This window comes from Balaenoptera musculus, chromosome 16, assembly GCF_009873245.2.
Source record: "Balaenoptera musculus isolate JJ_BM4_2016_0621 chromosome 16, mBalMus1.pri.v3, whole genome shotgun sequence".
Lineage (NCBI taxonomy): Eukaryota > Metazoa > Chordata > Mammalia > Artiodactyla > Balaenopteridae > Balaenoptera > Balaenoptera musculus.
In genome coordinates, this window is record NC_045800.1 from 37460404 (window position 1) to 37478995 (window position 18592).

The 18592-nt window shown below is 40.1% G+C and overlaps 2 protein-coding genes across 3 annotated transcripts in view; one reads left to right on the plus strand and one right to left on the minus strand.

Annotated features, from left to right (window-relative positions):
• Positions 1 to 5674: 5674 nt before the first annotated feature.
• On the minus strand, positions 5675 to 16635 carry IFIT5 (interferon induced protein with tetratricopeptide repeats 5). Its single transcript, XM_036828042.1, has 2 exons — positions 16475 to 16635; positions 5675 to 8758 (listed from the first exon to the last, which is right to left on the minus strand). Exons 1-2 carry the CDS (start codon positions 16477 to 16479, stop codon positions 7315 to 7317), a joined length of 1449 nt encoding a protein of 482 aa, XP_036683937.1. The 5' UTR covers positions 16480 to 16635; the 3' UTR covers positions 5675 to 7314.
• LIPA (lipase A, lysosomal acid type) overlaps positions 16583 to 18592 on the plus strand; it is a 107608-nt gene continuing 105598 nt past the window's right edge. The window contains exon 1 of one of the 2 annotated variants that reach the window (XM_036828041.1): positions 16583 to 16778. The gene's annotated coding sequence lies outside the window, so the exon portion shown is untranslated. The remainder of the gene's footprint in view (positions 16779 to 18592) is intronic. The other variant, XM_036828038.1, reaches the window with a different exon arrangement.

Sequence of the window (18592 nt, forward strand, 5' to 3'; positions counted from 1 at the left end):
CTATGCTTTCTCCTGCTCTCTTCCTTAAAAAAGTGATTATATAATATTAAATTATTAAGTTGTGGATTCCTCTCTCCTAAACTTTATCAATAAAGGGTTTTTATATACAAATGGCCTGTAAATGGCTTTCATTTTTGGTGTTTGTTTGGTTTTTATGTTTGTTGTTTGTTTTGGTGAGATTGAGGTGTAAGGTTACTGGAGTTAAGGTGGTATGGAAAAGGGAAAGCATGTGAAGAGGTGAAGTGCCTCTTAAACTAAATTAGTATTCAGTGGAATTAGGGGCTCAGAGCTACTTTCCAAAGTCCATGGCTTGGAGGCTCAAGGCAAACTCAGGGGATATTAAGGGGCAGGTGATCCCAGCCTACTTCTTGTCGTTACATGAGTTATAGCACCCTCCTTCCTTGCCTACTTGTGTTGTTCTCCACACTGGGTAAAGTTCTGATTCTGGTTGGTATGTGCATGGGAGATGTATCCTTCTTCCCAAGGGCAAAGGACAGGATATTCTGGCTTCTAATTGTTTACTGGTTTTCCAGCCTTCCAAAGTAGGTTTGCTTCCTTTTTCGAGGAATTTATTCCAAATCTCTGATTTCTAACATCCAACTCTTAAGCCCCTCCCTTAGACTGAGTCACTTGATTTCTCAGGCCATTCTCTACAGGGGTTTCAGAGCAGCTTTTAATCCCTTTCACAATTCCTTCCAGGGAGTTCTGGGACTCTATGTGAAAGTGTTGGGTGACCTATGATTGTAGAATGTCTGTGCTTTGTGTGATTCTCTGTAGCATTCTCCTACAGTTTCTGTAAAGATTGGTCCTATCTTCCTATATCCTTCATTCCAAATTTTAAAACTATTTAGAAAATATTTATTAGGGGTTAAATGCTAGATTCTAGAACCAGATACCCAGGGTTTGAATCTTTTTCTACCTCTTATTAGCTACGTGACCTTGGGCTTACTTAATCTCTCTCAATTTCAGTGTACTCAGATGCAAAAGGAAATAACAAAAATGCTTATCTATAGAGATTTTGTGAGGATTTTATAAGTTTAATACATGTAATGCACTTAAAACAGCACCTAGTACATATTATATTCTATGTAGCTATGAGTTAGCTATGGCTATTCACGTGACACTATAGTCTATATATGTGGCTGAACTAGCATTCCCTCCTTCCTAGGGCTTTGCTCCAATCTGGTGGTGAGTTAGGGACATGTTTGGAGGAAGTTGACCTATAGGCTCACTTTTGAACTCTTCCTTTCTTCCTCACCCCATTCTACCCTTTGATATTGGAATGGAAGAAGTTTCAACAGGAATGGCTTTTCCTGAAGGATAGGAAAGGCCAGTGTGTTCAGTGTCTTTGGTGTTCAATCCAAGTGACATCAATCCATGCTTGTCCTTCAGAGTTTATCCACGAGGCATCTGTGTGCTCCCATGAGATTTGGCTTTCCCAAAGCTTACACATCTCACCTTCATTATTTTGTTGTTTTTTCTTCCTAGAGCCCATCATGAAAGGAGATATTGAGAATTCTAGTTCATCACTTATAGAGGACCCCTAGGTTCCGAGCAGATAGGAGAATATATACATGGCAGTTCTGTGCATGTTTCTAGTAATTAGATGTGTTTTTTAATTCACTTAAAGTGAAGTACAACAAAACACTTAATGAACAAATTTATCTTAGTAAATAAGACACTGCCAGAGAAGGTGGGAGTTTTGTTTGGGGTGGGATAGGTATGTGTGGCTTGATACAGAAAAAGAGGAAGCTAAGGCAGAAAAGAAACCACATCTCAGTGATCCAGAGAACTTTGGCTAAGAAGAGAATTGCAGAGGAATGGGAGGCTGTGGTCCTGGGAGAGAAGTGGGAGAGAGGAGTGGAAAGGTAAGATCCTCCCCAAACCTCTGATTCTACATTATTCTTGCTTATTCCTTCTTTTATTTCCCCTAACCTTTTTATTCAGAGAGCTTCCACATAACAGGGTAAAAGTTGTATCTAAACTTGGGCTGTTGTTAACTTTAACCTAACATATATAGTTTCCCTTAGGATTTCTACTTACAAATGGAATGCATAGGATGTAGAACAGAAAAGGCCATTCCCCCAAAGTTATTATAGTTGTTTCCTTACCTAGATGATCCTCAGTATCACTTTGGGTGCTTTACAAATATATAGGTCCCACCCTTGGAGGTTCTGGTTTAGTAGGTCTTTCATGGGACTTGGGAATTTGATTTTTAAAAAACTTCACCAGTGGTTCTGATTCAGGGTTAGGTTTATGAACCACTGATACAATGGAGAGAGAGTGGACTGTAAATGAGGTCAGATCTGGTTTTAAATCCTAGTCCTACCATTTAGTAACTAAGTAGCTTGTGTGATTCTGATAATGTTACTTAACTAACTTCTGAGCGTTGCTCTATTTATTTGCAGTGTTGAAATAGTTAAATAAGGTATAATATTAAAATACCTTATAATTAATGCAAAGCAGATATTTTTATATGGGCCTTTACCATTACAGATATATATAGATAGATAGATAGATAGATAGATATATTTACATACATACACACACACACAGATATAGCTGTACATATATATGTACAAGCTGACCACATGGGTAATCTGTCCTTTGATGTCTAGGTCATCCCATACTCACTTTTATCATCTACCTTTGTCACTTTGAATTTGGACAAGTCCAGTTCAAGGCCTGTAGACCTCACAGCAGCTGTGAATAAGCTGGTGATGTCTGCTCAGCTTTGTTGGATATAAGTCATTATTTCAGTCAACACAGCCATCTTTGGTACTTCAGATACATTCCCAGCCATAATTCTACCTATTTTTTTAAATTTATTTATTTATTTATTTATAGTTGCGTTGGGTCTTCGTTGCTGTGCACAGGCTTTCTCTAGTTGTGGTGAGCGGGGGCTACTCTTCGTTGCGGTGTGTGGACTTCTCATTGCGGTGGCTTCTCTTGTTGTGGAGCACGGGCTCTAGGCACGTGGGCTTCAGTAGTTGTGGCATGCAGGCTTCAGTAGTTGTGGCACACGGGCTTAGTTGCTCCGCGGCATGGAGGATCTTCCTGGACCAGGGCTCAAACCCGTGTCCCCTGCATTGGCAGGCGGGTTATTAACCACTGCGCCACCAGGGAAGCCCATAATTCTACCTATTTTTTGAAGCTGTCTGAATTACAGTTGGTAGCAGTTGCTACAATGTGAGTATAACTTCTTCCCTTGCTCCACCTTCCATACACCACTCCCCCTACCCATGATGCTGAGAACAGATCTGTAGGAATAAAGAGGAATAAGAGAACCAGACTGAAATCTCAACAGAAGAAGTTTACTGGGGGCTTCAGTAATGACTAGAGCTAGAATGACTACCTCCTTTTTGAAATACTTCACTTGCTATAGAGACGTGTATGGAATGGGGAAGAAGACACAATTGGAATCTACATGACTTTGGTATTTTTGGCTGCCAGTATCCAATCCCAATTTTCTCTATAATTCCATCCCTGCACCTTGCAGTCCATGCTTCTAAGGAAGTCAACTTTCTCCTCATTCCTGTCTTTCTGTGCCAGCTATATCTCAGGCCTAACTAATGAACATGGTCTCTTCCTCTCTGGCCATGATGACTTATTTGAAAATGGTTCCATAACCTAAGACGGTCCTATCACACTGCAAACCTGGACTTCTCAGATGGTTCGGGGAGGAGATGCGCTCTTTTCCACTGCATAGAGACAAGAGTGCGTGTGGCAGCCATCTTAGGATCACAAAGGGAGTTTTCTCAGAATGGAGCCAAATTTGATAAATCAGTGCTGAGAAGTAGAGAGAGTGATTGTGTCTTGGTCACAGTACTTTGAAAAGATTAAGCCTTGTTTGAAAACACGATTTACTTTTGTTTCTTACTGGTTTAAAGACAGCTTATGCCAGGTTTTCTATTTTCTGTCATTTGCAATGGATAGCATCTTATATACAAATATTTGTATAATTTCTTTAAGAGATATGAGTCATCTGAATTGAAGTGCTGAATGCTACCAAGTAACATAAAACACTTTCAAAAGCCAAATGGTCAGGTACAGGATATGAAAGCCATGCCTTAAAATGGCATGTGTAGAAAAACCTACACATAAGTAGATAGGAAGTGGTTATTATTATTTTGGCTACATTAATATACATATAGTTCATAGAAAAGATAAGGGATCAGTCTACCAGAGTCCTAAAACCTCACTTTAGGTATGAAGTTAAACCCTGGGCACAAACCATTGCCAAAGGATAAAGACAATTTGGAGAAAATTCAAAATAACCATGATGGGGAGGAGACTTCAATATGTCTTATGGGGGTGGGTGAAAGGAAATGGAATGTTTAACTTAAGTTTCAGGGGACATAGGACAATTGTCTTCAATTACTTTAAGATATGTGTAGTAGACATTTGGTATTTGGCTACTCAGTGTCACTTGACTTCACGTAACAGCCATATGTATTTGGTGATTCATTTGTTCCTTCAAATTTATCTGAAATTAGTGCTGCCCCTGGACTATTAAATTACATCAGTCATTATATTTTCATTTTTGCTTAGGTCAGTTTAGCTGAGTTTTTTGATTTGCAATTAAGAGATTTAACTAATACAAAATGTCATCTCTAAAAAGCATTAGATCATTGAAGTTCCTAAGGATAGACCAAAATGTGTAAACTACACGCTAGAAGTCTTCAGTTAAATGGCAGAAACAAATTTTATTTTTTAAATAAATTTATTTATTTTTGGCTGCATTGGGTCTTCATCACTATGCACGGGCTTTCTCTGGTTGTGGTGAGCGGGGGCTACTCTTCGTTGTGGTACGCGGGCTTCTCATTGTGGTGGCATCTCTTGTTGTGGAGCACGGGCTCTAGGCGTGCGGGCTTCAGTAGTTGTGGCTCGCGGGCTCTAGAGTACAGGCTCAGTAGTCATGGTGCACGGGATTGGTTGCTCTGCGGCATGTGGGATCTTCCTGGACCAAGGATCTAACCTGTGTCCCCTGCATTGGCAGGTGGATTCTTAACCACTGCACCACCAGGGAAGTCCCAAATTTCTAAGAATAAGGACAATCTGAAGACAAAATTATCATTTAGGAAGATAATTCAACCTTCAAATTTTGATGGTTAATTAATAAAGGTGAATTTTGAGGTCTTTTTTAAACCGAAGAGTCTATGAAAGTATCTCTAAATAGTTATAAAGTTTAGGAAGGCAAGCACAATACTGACAAAATTTAAAGTTATTATAAATATTAATTTTAGTTCAACTTATACAGTTGTATTATTCATATGCTGATTTTATACTTTCTTAGTATGTTATGCTTCTTATATATTTCAATATTTTAATATCTAGTGGATTTTAAAATCACTTAATAGACCTTAAAGTCTAATGTTTAAATAGAGAGGCTTGTATAGTTGTATCTTTGTTTTGATATCACAACTGTAATTTTATTGCGTATGAAATCTCTACTTGGGAACATAACCTTAATCGTAACTTTATTCCCAATGGCAGAAAATGACTTGCTGCAAAATAAGCTATTTGCTGCAAAACAGGACAAATGCTTCTACTGATAGGTTAGGACTTCGGTCCTGAATTACTGAAATACTTAAAGATCATTCCCTTGCCTGTCCTTAATTCTTGAATAAACAAGTGAAATCAGCGAAATAAATAAAACCAGCAGGGAGATAAGTAAAACAAACATTTAAAAAAATTTAACTCATGAGATACACTGCAGTATTTATGTATGTTTGAATATGCTGAGAAAAAAATATCTGGAGGGATACCTATCAAGTTATTAACAGTTTACCTTGGGCATGTGGAATTGGGGTAGGGTGAAGGAAGTGCTCTTTTAAATTCATATACTTCTGTATTGTTTGAAATTTTACAATGAGAATTCATTACTTCTATAATAATCAAAACTATAATAGAAATTTAAAAAATAAAAATAGTAACAAAAAGTAAAAAACACACACAGTAGTTTTAGGAGGTATGGAGAATATATACAGTATATATTACAGTAGTTTTAAGAGCTACATTGAAGGAAGGTACGGAGAATTAAATCGTATGGCATATTTTTCCACTAACACTGTGGTGGTAAATATAATTGTGTAGTCTATAATCAAGGAAACAACATTAAAGAAGCCACTTTTAGCAACATCCCAATTTAAAAAGTCCTCTGGGATAAAAGCCCTTAAGCAGTGACCCTTCAAAGTGGATATTAAAACTGAAAATAGGGCTTAACTATTCCTAGAGGATCTACAGGAAAACATGTCAATCTGAAAACTTCAGACAAAAGGAAAAGCTTCATAGAAGTAACTTTGTAATACTAAAACAGTTAACCAAAGGCCAGAAATTGTGTAGGTGAGAATTCCAACCAGTCCAGACCCAAAACTAAATCACTGAAATCTTGGTAATCTAGGGATGTAGGTTGGGGGCATCTACTTTACCCATTTGTTTATCATTTCTCCCAATTTCTCAATTGGTCCGCTTTTTTATCTCAATGATTTTAACCTAAAAATACTGCAATTTTAATTGGAAGGAATAAAATTAATTCCATCTAGATTAACTTTAGGTTTATTCTTCTAGTTAAAAGAACTAGAAAAATTTGAAACTAATGATTTTCCATTATTCATTTTTTTCCTCATCACTATTTCTAGCTACTTAATGAATATTTTGGGAGGTAATACTTTGGATTTCTCATGGGTCCCTGAAGTTCTGTATATGGGGAAATCTTTTTTTCTCATGTTCTAGTGTTTTCTCCTTTTACTGAAGTCATCAGGGATGACAAACTTCTATTATAAACTTTTTTCTTCCAACAAAGAGGATTCTTCAGGTAACTATCATGTTGATGGTTAAATATCCTCAAAGTCAGAACATCTGTAACTTGAAGTTTCCGTCTTTTGCAAGCTACATAGTTAAGTGCTTAAACTAATATAATTTTGCACTCCTAAAAGACTGTTCCTGACTTAGGTGTCAAAGGCTTGTGTAGGATTATACTCGCAGCATAAGGAAGTAATATGGAAAACTTCACAAAATCTAATCAGAAAATTATTATAAATAGCAGAGATAAAGAATATAAAGTCAGAATGACCATACTTTTTAAAGTTACAACAGCCGGAATTTTGCTGTTTCTCAATGGATTATTGTATTTTAATTAAAAAAAAAGATTCATCATAACGTATATAAAGTATTTAGCATGATGCCAGGTACAAAATAACAATTCAATAAAAATTAGCTCTATAATGAACAACGGATTAAAGCAATAAACAAAAATATAAGAAACCAAAATGGAGGAAAAAAAGCTTAGAACTAATTTCCTGGAGTATGTATTTAAATGGAAAGTCGAAGCTCACAGAGAGCAGTAAGAAATTCTGCATTTTCTGGATCTATCTTTTGGGCCCTTTCATAGTACTCAGCAGCTTGCCTCTTTTCTCCCTCCAGCTTGTAAACAAACCCTAGGGCACTTAAACTCTGCACATCTGAAGCATTGTGACCAAGTCTCTTGGTAGCCAATTTCTTTAGAGCACTTGTCAGTTTAGTACGCAGAGATGACCTGTCTTTGACCTTTAAGGCTTCTAAATAATGGTGGATGGCAGTATTTTCTGATTTACAGTGAAATTCCTGAAAGCGGCCATAATGGTAGTGGATCTGATGTTTGTGATCATCAGTTATGTTCTCCAGACGAAGAGCTTTCTGGAAAATGTCTTCAGCATTGCTATACTGGCCTCCCTCAGCATACATGTTGGCCAGGTCCGTGTAGGCAAATGCAAACATAGAATCTCGCTCCACAGCTTCTTTGAAATGAAATATAGCTGATGTAATCAGCTCATCAACTTTCAGTTTATCCTTTCCTTTAGGTCTGTTGCGAGTGGCCTTCTTGATTTGGATCATTTGTGCCCTATAGCAAAGTCCCATTTGGTGATGCAGGAAAGAAGAGGTTGGTGTCGCCTCTAAGGCCTTTTTCAAAAGTTCAAGAGCTTTGTCCCAGGAATTTTTTCTCCTATAGAATTTGGCTGCATAACGAAGAACGTAAGGTTGGGATGATATTTGGTCCAGGATTTCTTCAATATACTTTTCCCCTTCGGCTTCTGCATGTACATCTTGAAGTTTCAGCGCCAGAAAAACCTTAATATAGGAATTATCTGGGTTCAGGGTAACAGCTTTCCGCAGGGGGCCCAGAGAAAAGCTCTTTATAGGCCCTTCTCTGTCAGAATCATCCAGCCGATACACTGTGATGGCATAGCCAATGTTAAATTCCGGATTGTCTGGTTCTGCTTCCAGAGCCTTCTCAAAAGCTGCTTTAGCCTTTTGGTAATACTTTCCTCCAAATTTCAAGAGTGCCCACCCTTTCTCACAGTCGATCTCTGGACGCTCCAACTTGTAGTCAGAAGGACTGGACAATTTCTTGCAGACGTTCCCTACCTTGTCTATATACTTCTGAGCTTCTTTAAGCTCGTCCATGTGATAATAAACCCAGGCGTAGTTTCCCCAAGTGACCAGACTTCGTACTTCTTCTTTGTCCGAGTGTTCTCGCTGTATTATTTCTTCTGCTTGTTTCAAGCACTCTAGAGCATCTTTATTTTGGCCCTTTAGGTGTTTCACATAGGCCAACAGGTTATAAAGAGTAAGTCTGGATTTTGTGGTAAGAAATTCAAGCTGTTGCCCAATTGTATCTTCTACATCAAACAGATCAATGTCTTCCTTAAGTAAATTCCATGTGAAGTGACATTCTAACTCCAACAGAATGGCCTTCAATGAGTCCTTAGGAATTTCACTGTCAAAGATAAAATCCTTTTTAATTTTTGAAGAAATAAAGGAAATAATAAATTTTTAAATCTTAAACAGGTTGTTAAGCAAAGAACTATATTTTATCTATTTGATCTTACAGTTAAAGCACTAGGTTTCTATAACTCTATACACAGAGGAAACTAGTATAGTTATGTCCTAGAAATATTTCATTAAATTCACATTATTTATTGTAAAACCAATTCTGGAGAGATGACAGCATTTTCTATGTTATAGGGTATCTATTTCCTTTTGGCAGTCACTAACCCACAAGGACCACCTATTTTTAGAGAATGGAATTTAAAATATTGTATTTACTAGTTCTGAAAATTAATAATAATAGATATATACACAGTTAATAAACAACATAAAAATTTCTTTTCTGTATTATGAGTAGTGAAGGGAAAGAGGAGAAGGTGAGAAATAAGAAAAAGAAGTACACTGAAGGAGACAGAAGCCACGTGAATATATAATTTTTGCAGAGAAATAAAGAAACAAACAAAGGAAACCCCACAGAGAAAACAAGACACAGAGTCAGACAGGAACAGGAATACCAAGAGATGGGAAAAAGTATAAGTTTGAGATACAACAAAGATTTAGAGAAAATGGGGAAAAAGCAAAAGGAGTGTTAGTAGGTTTTGATGTTAAGTGCTATATCCTTCTGACCTTTAGGATTGTGGGCAACAATAAAGGCTAGCACCTATTATTAACTTAACATTACCCTTAATGTTCACTTCACAAATATTTGTTGAACTCCCTCTGTGTGAAGCACAGTGTTATCTCTGCAGGGCCTAGTTTCATCTCTGAAACTAGGAAGATGAAGGGGAAAGGAAGGGACAGGAAGTATTTATTCATTACCGAAAGGCTTTTATGTGCAAGATCCTCTGAATAACCCTGGGGATGTAACTGAATAAGACACAGCCCCGCTTATACAGAGCTTGTAAGTACACTAAGTACACAGTCAATTACAACTCAGCATTCCAATAAAGTTCCACGGAAGTGACTCAGGAAGGGCACATAGTCCAGTGTTGTGGACATCTGGGGCCTTCATTTGGTGGAACATCTCCCCCTACTCTCAGTCCATGTGATTTGAGACAGGCTGTCTACACTTTCCTCCAGTCTGTAGGAAAGCACATATATTCCAGCCATTCCTCGGACCCAGTGATATATTCAGAGATAATCCAATTAAAATATAATTTTGCTGAAATGGGGCTTTGCTGGAACTCTCTTCCAAAAATTTTAAGCTTGTAGAATATAAGCTGGAGTTACTGGTGGCCATCTTTCCAAACTCTTGGGGACAGCCTGCCTGAGAAAGAATCAAACATAGAGGAAAGCAGGGCTTAGACAGGAATAAAGACAGATTGCCTGTGGTGCTGACTAAATACCTGGATCACCCTGTCCATCCCTGGACTTCTACTTTTTTAAGGAAATAATCTCTCTTTTTGCTTAAGCCAGTTTGAACTGGGTTTCTCCTGTCTGCAACTGACAAAATCCTGATTCATATACCTAGTTTTGTTTGTTTTGCTGATGGTAGTGGTGAGGCAGTTAGGAAAGACTTTCTAAATCTACAATTGGCCACAATTAAGGGTTGAAAGAAATTTACAGAAAAAAAAAAAAGCTACTTAAGGCTTCCCTCAAAGAGGGAAATATTCTAATTATCGGATGAATAATGTACAGTGTGTGTGTATTTCCCTTTATGCTGTGCACAGGACTCTCCTCCTTACATGTATGTATGCATATTTGTATCAATGGTTATGGAACTATAGTATTTCTATCAAGAAACATTTATTGGGTACTTCCCTGGTGGTCCAGTGGTTAATAATCCGCCTTCCAATGCAGGGGACGCAGGTTCGATCCCTGGTTGGGGAACTAATATCTCACATGCTGTGGGGCAACTAAGGCCGCACGCCGCAACTACTGAGCCCGCACACTCTGGAGCCCACGCACCACAACTAGAGAGAAACCCGCACGCCGCAATAAAGAGCCCGCGTGCCCCAACGAAAGATCCCGCATGCCGCAACTAAGACCCAATGCAGCCAAATAAATTTAAAAAAAAAGGGAAACATTTATTGATCACCTCATGTCATACATGCCAGGCAATATGCTGGTTGTAGTGAATACAGTAATGAGCAAGATAGAAAAAGGCCTTTTCTTCATGGTAATTCTATTACAGGAGAGGAGGGAACAAAAGGGGTTGACAGAAAATAAACATGTAAACAAATCAACGGACAACATAATTCCAGACAGTAATAAGTGTTAAGAAAAAAAAAATCAGAGTAATGGGATTATGTGGTGGTGGTGGTGGTGGTGGTGGTGTACTTTAGTTATGATTGTCAAGGAATTCTTTTTGTTGGGGCTGACCTGCGCATTGCAGGATATTTAGTAGCATCCCTGGCCTTGACCCAGTAGATATAACTAGCATTCCTCCAGTGGTGACAACCAAAACTGTCTCCAGATATCACCAAATGTCCCCTGGGGGGGCAAAAATCACCCTGGTTGAGAAGCACTGGCTTAGACCATTCTGCCCTCAGATCCTTTATGACTTCCTCCTTTTCACTGTTGAGATCTTACTTCAACTCAACTGCCCCTTTCTAATCTTAATAATCAGTAGGGGAGCAGATAAACCAAGAAATCTGGTGTCATGAAAGCCTAAGGAAGAAAATGTTGATTTCGAAAAAAGAGAGATAAATGTTTAATGTGCACAATGATCCTAAGAGGCTGAGAAAATGAGGACAGAGATCACTGTTTTGGGAGGAGTAAAGTTGTGGAGGAACTTGATGTTTTAACAGAGCAGTAGGGATGAAAATATTACTGGAGTGGGTTGAGGGGATAATGGGAAGAAGAGAAGAAGTGGATATGGGGAATACAGGTCACTCCTTCAAGGAATTTTACTATGAAGGGAGTAGAGAAACAGAGGCAAATCTGAGGAAATGGTCAAAAATTTTTTCAATCGTATTTTTAATGACTTAATGATATGTCAAAGGGAAATGATCCAGTATTAAGGGAGAAAATGATGCTTGTGGGAGAGACGGGGATAATTGTGAGAAGGATGGAATATGAAGCGGAGTGAAACTATACATTGTTAATAATACTCAAATCTTTATCTCCAGCCCCAAACTCCTAACCATGGTTACTATGCCCTTTACCATCTGGCCCATGTCTACTTCTCTAACCTCATTTTGTACCACTTTCCTCATGCTCACTGCACCCCAGTCATACAAGCCTTTACAGAAGTTTATTGTTTATTATTTCTTATGCCCAGTAGGCACCTACATCAGGGCATTTGTACCTGCTTTTTATTCCCTCACTCTGTGAATTCTTCCTAAGAGAGTACTAGGGTTTACTTATTCTCTTAATTCTGGTCTTGGCTCAAATCTCAGCTCTTCAAAGAAGGCTACCCCTGACCACTTTAGCTGAAGCTGCATCTCCACCTTGCCTGCCACCCTAAAGCCTAGTCTATCACATTTTCCTATTCTTCACAGCACCTTTATCAATATTTTCTGGGAGTTGGGAAGGAAGAGAAGAGTGCTTTGAATCAAATATGAGATTGAGGTTTTAAAATGAATTGGGCTGAGTCCTTAGGAACTGGAAAGAGGCTGTCCTAATAGCCAAAAGTGGCAGAAGAGTCAGAGAACTGGATTAATTACACAATTAGTAGTAGTGGTTAGAAAAATAAAACCACTTCATATTTATAATTTTATCATATACTTCATGAAATGTTTTCTAATTTTTATAAATACTAAATTTAAACATTAATAGCTAACTTAATATTATATTTAGTTATATTACATTTATGTTCACTTATAATTACTAATTTTAATTTTATAGTATTTTCATATTTATTCTCTTTCTCGTGTGGTCTGTATATACATATAAACACATATATACAGGTCCCACATTTTAGTGATTGCAGGTTCTAGACCACAGCTTTCTAATAGAACTTCCTGCCACGATAGGAATGTTCTTATCTGTGCTGCACAATGTGATAGACACTACCCACACGTGACCACTGATCACTTGAAATGTGGCTAGGATGACCAATGAACTGCTTTTTATATTTTATTTACTTTTAATTAATTTGAATAGTCACGTATGACTAGTGGTTACTGCATGGGACAGGACAGTTAAAGACACTGGGCCTATAGAGCTTAATGTATAAAAAAGCCTCAAGCCCAACAGGCTAGACCTCTACTCTAACTTGAAATTTTCCCTATTTTATTCACAGTGAGGGCTAAATTAAATGGCAAACAAGGATATATTTGAGAAAACAACTTTATGCATAAGACCTAGGTTCACTACAGATTCAGCTCAACAGTATAAATGTTACACTTGTACAATATATTTCTAGAATCAGATGAGAGGTCAAACAAAAACACCCCCCAAAACCATTCACTTGCCACACTGCACATGTCAGGCAGTGTGCCAAGTACTTTACACAAATTACATTTAATTTTTATAACAATGTCTTATTATTTTCACAACAATGTCTTATTATTTTCACAATTTTATGGATGAGGACTGGGAAACAGAGTTTAAATTACATGTCCAAGGTTACACAGCTATAAAGTGTCCAAGCACAGATTCAAACCTAGTTCTGCCTGACTTAAACAAAAGGTTATGCCTTTTAACCATAATGTTATACTACCTCTTTCACATAAAAATTGGAGTTTTTTTTTTTTTAAAAGAATAGTTTGCTTTAAAATATAGGATATGTCTAATGTATGTAAAATTCACTTTGCCTGGGAAGGACTTAAAAGAAAACAAGAGATTTTAGAGCAGCTTAAAGAGCAGGTAAGAGGTTGTGTAACTGCCCGTTGGAAAAGACATGTCAGACAGTTAAAGGTCTCAGGATAAGAAAACAATGGTTTCAAATACGAGCCCTCAGTCTGAAGTCATAGCATTCTGCATGGTTGGAGTTGTTCTGAGATGGAGCTGCTTCTCACTAGACACGCTGTGGAGCGGCAGAGAGGGTGATTAATGATCCTTTCAAATAACAAAAGAGCTGGGTGGAAATGTATTAAAAGTGATCTGAAGGAAGGACAAAAATCTTAGTTATCAAAGATATAATTATCATCATTATTAATGTAAGGGAATTAAAATACCTTTTTTTCCATAATCCAAAGATGTATATGCTGATGATCTTCCAAGGTATTTCTTCTATCTCTGATCTCTCCCCTGAATTCCAGACTTATCTAATTTTTAGTTTACATCTTCAATTAGAAGTTCAGTTGGCATCTCAAGTAAATATAGAAATTATAGAAATCTGGGTTGCTTGAGCCTGTTCCTCCCTTAGTTTTCCCCACCTTGTTTGGTACCTCTTAGTCCCACAGGCCAAATAACGTAGGAGTAATCTTTGATTCCTATTCTTCTTTCAACCTCTCATCCAATCCAATAGGAAGTCCTGTTAATTCTATCACCCAAATACATCTCAAATCCATCCACTTTTTTCCATTTCCACTGCTATTCTGCTAGTCTAGGAAAATAGGAAAGACTATTACCTTTCCTTTGAGCAGTGGCAAAAATCTGCTCTCTGTTTCCACTCTTGGTCCCCATACAGTATTAGTAAACTTTTGAAAATGTAAACCAGATTACATCAGTCTCCTGGTTTAAAATCTCCCAATAGCTTCCCAACACCCTTAGATTTTAATCTAGCCTTTGCCATGTCTTCCAAGTCCCTAAAGGAGCTGGACTTGTCTACCCACCCAACCTTGTCTTCTCCTACTCTCCTCCTCATTATCTGTGTTTTAGACATACTGACCTTCTTCCTATCTTGAACATATCAAGTTCAAGGACTTTTACACCTGTTGTTTTTACTCTACTTAAAAAGCTCTGCTCCTAAATCTTTGTATGACTAGCTCCTTCCTTTAACTCAGCTCAAATATTCCTTACCCAAGAGGCCGCCTGTGGTAGAGCTATCTAAAATAACCCCCTCCGTTCTAGGTCACTCTCTTAGCCCTATTTTATTTTCCTTATAGCTCTTATCACTTTCTGAATTATGTTGATTATTTACTCATTTATTCTTGGTTGTCTATTTCCCCCATTTAAATGAGAATAAGGACCTTACTCCAGTTTTATGTGTTTCACCTCTGTGTCCCCAGAATCTATGATTTCAGGCATATAAGAGAAACTCAATAATAAATATTTGTTGAGTGAATGCAGTTAGATACTGGTAGCTTCTGGCATTTCCAGCCCAGAGGCATGAGCCTAGCATTAAAAAAAAAAAAAAAGCACCTGAATTTCAGATGAGGGAATTCCTGTTAGTTCTTCCCATCTTGCTAATGGCTCCAAACTTTCTGCCACTTCAGTCTTCCCTATTCAACATGGGCTTACCAGCCCTCCGCCCAACCACAGAGTAAAATGAACATCTGCCTCTGCGCAAGGACGATGAGGAGGGAGGGCTGCCCCAGGCGTTATGATGCAGCTGTGAGATCTCCAAGGGACATTCCGTTAGCCATGTGAGTGCTGTGCCCACACTCTATGGGATTTATGCACAACTGGACACTATGACAAGTTTTACTTTTTCAACTATGTCTACTTAATTTTTAAACTTTGTCTCTGGGAAGCTGGCAGAGAGAGGCTATTGTGTCTGAAGAGGCAACATCTATCTTCAGGTAATTTTGTGTGTGTTTTGGGGGGGTGGGGTGTTTTTTTGTTTGTTTTTGTTTTTTGCCAGGAAGGAGTAGTCTTTCATTTTCCTTGGGAGACAGTTGGCGCCCAATGGGGTCCACCCCTCTTCCACACCAACCTGCATCCACATACAGCGCACCCGCCTTTCCTTCCCTATTTCTTCAGGCCCCTTCCTCATACTTCCCACCTCCCTCCCTTCTTACAAACGGTAGAAGTGAGGCATTTATTAAATCTTTTTATAGTCAACATTTGCAAATATTAAGTGCCAGGCATCAGTCAACAAGCCCTTCTACAGTCCTAAGAGACGGACGCTATCAATTTTTACAGATAAGAAACAGATTCACCGAACTGAAGAAACTTTGCTTTGGGTCACCCAACTCGTAGGTGGTCAACGTCAGGATTTAGAACAAAGGGCTCTACGGGCTTCAGGGGCCCAAGATCGGAATCTCCCACTCCTCAGCTTCCCAATGGAGACTGTTAACTACCCACGTGCAGGGCAGGGGACCGCATTACATGGGTCAGCCAAGGACCACCCACCACACGCCAGTCAAGGAGACGGAGAGAGAAAGCCTCATAAAACGGTGGATGGCGTGGAACAAGAACCATCTGTCCACGGTACAAAGGAGGGGGAGAAGTCAGACCCAGGAATCAGAAGGCAAAATGGCAGGAGCGGACGCGTGTGACGCCGGGGGCTGCGGCCTGCGGGGACCGGCCACGCAGAAGCCGCCCGCACCGGCCCCGGGGCGGCGACGACCGGAGCCGCGGGGATGTGACAGGCCCGCGGGACGCATCGCCCGGCACCCCCAGCCCCGCCGCCCCCCGGCCCGACAGTCCCGACCGCGGACGCCCGGGGCTCGAAAGAAGGGTCCGCTCGGCCACCCTCCCCAGCAGGCCCGCCTTCAGCCGTCCCGGGCCCGGACGGGGCTCCCGGGGAGCGTCCCCAACGCAGACGCCCGGCGGCCAGGCTCGGCCCCTTCAAAGGCCGCAGCGCTGCGCTGGAAGCGGAATACGCGAGAAACGCGGGTGTGCCACAAAGGCCCCATGGAGTTGGGGAGAAGAAGCGGGCAGAAGCCCTCACCTCATGGTGGCTGGGCTCTGCGGCCGTCTCGGGAGGCGCCGGTCCTCTCCGCCTCTCTCCTCAGCGCTCGGCTGCTGCGCGGACTGAGCGGCCGCGTGCGTGTGCGCGCGCGCGAGCAAGATGACCGCAGCGCTAGTCCGCGCGCGCGGGCGGCCGCTTTGTTCAAGGCAGGACCCGAGCGGGAAGAGGAAACTAGAAAGTGAATCTGACCCCCGACTAGGCGGAGTCCAGCTCCGGGAAACAGAAACTTCTGGAAGAGCTAGTTGAGTGGGCCCCGGAGCCGGCTGAGGAGTCGCAATGAGAGGTTTGCGCAGCGCGGGGTCGTTCGGGGTGGAATTTACAGCTGGGCCTCGAGACTTCGGTGTTGGCTCTCACCCGCCTCGCTGAGTCCACTTGCCTCTAGATTAGCTTTCTTGGGGGTTGTTGTTTGTTGTTGTTGTTTTAACTAAAATGACAGGAGATTGCTCAGCGTTATTTTGGTTGGGTGGAGGCGATGCTCTTTCCAGCTTTCTGCGTCCTAGGCTGGAACTCAAGTCTTGATTCAGCCAACACAGGTGCAGTGCCGTGCACTTGTGCCATGATTTCCATTGGGTAAATCCGGAGAAATTTGGGGGCCAAAATGTGTATACATTCAACATTTTGGTAGCTATTGCCGAATAGCTTTGCAAAGATGTTTATACACCCCCCCCCACCCACAATTGTATGAAAGTTCCCTTGCCTTCCATGCCCTTGCCAACCGAGCTTCCTATAATAAGGTCCCAATAAAGATGAGGTGGTATTAGGAATCTAAGAGGAAAATAGCGAATGCCGATACACTAAAAATTTTGTCCCCTTCGAATTCAATCATTCATTCCTTCAACAAGTTTTATTAAATAACTGCTAAGAGCCAGACATTGCTGAAGGCCCTGTCAATATAGATGGGAATAAAAGAGACAAGGGGCAAGCCCTACCCCGTTCACCGTCTTCTGCATTTTGTTTCTGGTTGTGCACAGAGAGTGGAGATAATTCTTAAACTTTGAGAAAACATGTTCATCATCGAAACGTTTAAAAGGTACCAGCTTATCACTTTTATACCATCCTAGTCACTTTGCTTTCAAATGAACAGACAGTGATGTAGTTTCTACTATGTGGTCACTAGTTTTAAAAGTGCTGACTTTTTCATTCGGTTTTGCTGGGAAAAGGGGCCTGTAGATAAAGTCAGTTCTTGCTTCCCCAGAATCACGTTAAACATGGCTAACAGTGTAGGTACAGAAGTGTAGTTAGTTGTGCGTTTGTGATTTTATTACTCTCCTGTTTGTTTGGAGTTAATTTCTAGTGTGAGAGGTAAAGATAAAGAACGTATAAAACATTTTTGTTACGTGGTGCTATGGAGAAAAAGCAGAGAGAAGGTTGGAGTGCAAGGTGTTTTGCTGTTATAAATATCTTGGTGAGGGAAGGTTTCACTGAGAACGTGACAGTTGAGCAAAGATCTGAAGGGGGTGAACGAGTGAGCACTGTAGATATGGGACTAAGGAAGAGCGTTCCAGGCTGGGGGAACGGTTAAGTGCAAAGGCCTGTAGATGCAAGCATACTTGGCAAGCGCAGATGGTGTGGTTGGAGTGCAGAGAGCAGGGAAAACGTCCTAAGAAGTGAGGCCGGAGCGGTAATGTGGATGCGGTGGGCGTGTAGGCTGTTGTAATGTTTAAGTGGGAAGCCACATTTTAGAAAAAGTACTGAATGGTTTATTTGGAGGTAGAAAAATAAGCCCAGAATTTCCTCCTTCCTAAGGATGTAGAACATTTAATAGAGCTCTGTTTGAAAAAAATTTCCAGTGCGTAGGTAGTGTTTCTGCTTCCTTGTTCCTACTCCTTTCCTTTCCTTTCTTTTAGCTGTATCTGGGCCAGGAGATAGTCTTTGCTTATTAAGGTTTGCGTGGGCAGCAACTAAACAATCAATGATAAAAATCAAAAGGGAAAAAAAGATCCTGGTTATCAACTTATGTTGTTTAGGAATTCAAATTCAGAAAGACAAAAACCGTCTATAAAAATTTTAAAGGAATATACACTTTCAGGATTGAGAAGAAGCGAAGACCCGACTGTTGAGTAGGTGTTGAACATGGTGAAAGTACTGGATGGAATT